This window comes from Etheostoma spectabile, chromosome 11 (genome assembly GCF_008692095.1).
Source record: "Etheostoma spectabile isolate EspeVRDwgs_2016 chromosome 11, UIUC_Espe_1.0, whole genome shotgun sequence".
NCBI lineage: Eukaryota > Metazoa > Chordata > Actinopteri > Perciformes > Percidae > Etheostoma > Etheostoma spectabile.
Window position 1 is genome coordinate 18,969,131 of NC_045743.1, and position 1,710 is coordinate 18,970,840.

At 45.6% G+C, this 1,710-nt stretch overlaps 1 protein-coding gene across 1 annotated transcript in view; it reads right to left on the reverse strand.

The window, feature by feature from the left end:
- Positions 1–452: 452 nt before the first annotated feature.
- Positions 453–1,710, reverse strand: part of LOC116697992 (insulin-like growth factor-binding protein 2-B) — a 27,732-nt gene continuing 26,474 nt past the window's right edge. The window contains exon 4 of the mRNA XM_032529681.1: positions 453–1,376. Coding sequence (XP_032385572.1) covers positions 1,218–1,376 — 159 coding nt within the window. The 3' untranslated portion in view covers positions 453–1,217. The remainder of the gene's footprint in view (positions 1,377–1,710) is intronic.

Here is a 1,710-nt window from a genome sequence, read left to right on the forward strand (position 1 = left end):
ATAACTGAACACTGACCCACGTACACCACTGTACCACTTACCCTGAACCCACTGTACCCACTGAACCCACTGAACCCACTGATACCCTGACCCATGGACCCACTGTAACCACTGATCCACTGTATCACTGAACCCAGCTGTACCCACTGAACCCATGAGACCACGAACCAATGTACCCACTGAACCCACTGAACCCACTGCACCCACTGTACCCACTGTACCCACTGTACCCACTGAACCCACTGTACCCACTGAACCCACTGAACCCACTGTACCCACTGAACCCACTGTACCCACTGAACCCACTGAACCCACTTTATCCACTGTACCCACTGAACCCACTTTATCCACTGTACCCATTGTACCCACTTTACCCACTGTACGCTAGCTGCACAGCATCAAACGACAGCGGGACAAAGTTTGCATTTATAGAGGAGCATTAAGCAGCTTAACTCAGGAGTTGGTGAAGATCTAAAGAGTTAAAATAAGAATGAAGATTAGACTTACTTTTGTCAAGGGGGTAAAAAAAAATGACTCCAAAGGAATGCTAATCCTGCTCTGTCTGCTGACACATTCACTATAAGATAAGATACTGTATGTTTACAGCTTGTTCTGCTGCCCCTAAGTGGCCCCAACAATCAATCAATGCAGCTTCAAAGCATAAGGCTGGCACAATTCTTTTTATATTGTCAAAAAAATTCCCATTAAAAAGTAACTGAAAACAACCCTAAAAAGACCAAACTGTCAAGTGGACATAAGTCCAAATAAACCGTCCTGCTGTCAGACATCCATAAAAAACGAACGTGTACAACAAATGTGTATTATTACGCAGTTAGAAATAACAATTTACCCTTTTCTTCAGTTTAAGTAGAGTTTGTAAAGAACTACAGTGGCCAGCTGCTTTAGGACAGGTAAAAACAGAAAATATGTATTCCATACATCTTTAGTAGGAGTACACTGGCTTGAGTCGCAAGGAAATAGGTGAGCCGGACACGGTATTTGTTGACAACAGGAAAACTAGAACAATGCCAACTTCATCCTATAACACATCAGTGATACTTTAACCTAAACCTAGTGCAAATTCAAAAAAGAAGTAGAGACAAAGCCTTCAAATATAGCAACTTCTTTGCATGTTGATGAAATAACTCTATTCCACGAATCCTCCATTTTGATTTTATAAGTAAACCCAACCCTGTCATTGGATGTGCTGGACCGTGCTAGTACGCAGCTGTTGCAGTGGGCATCACTTTCAGTTCCTCCTGGAACTGGTCACAGTTGGGATCCCCTCTGACTTTAGGCGTTGCTGGAATCTGGACCCCGGTTAAGGGGTTAACGCACCAGCACTCGCCCCGCTGGCCGTGGGTGGACATGTGGCACTGCGAAAGAAGGAAGAAAAACACAAACAAGTTGGAAAATACTGGAAAAAAAACAGGGAGGGGTAAAGATTCCCAGTGAGAAGCAGGGGGTGCGTTAATGAAGCATGGCGTACGGTGGCTTGAGATGTGTGTGTGTGTGTGTGTGTGTGTGTGTGTGTGTGTGTGTGTGTGCTTGTAGATCTTCTGGTGGCGGGGGGCTATTGGATGAGAGTGAGGGCTGTGGTTTCGGGTGGGACACCACTTGCCCAATAACAGCCCATCCTCAGGTCATGCCCCCAAATCACAACCCATCCCCAGCAACACATGCCGTCACTGACACACACACACACACACA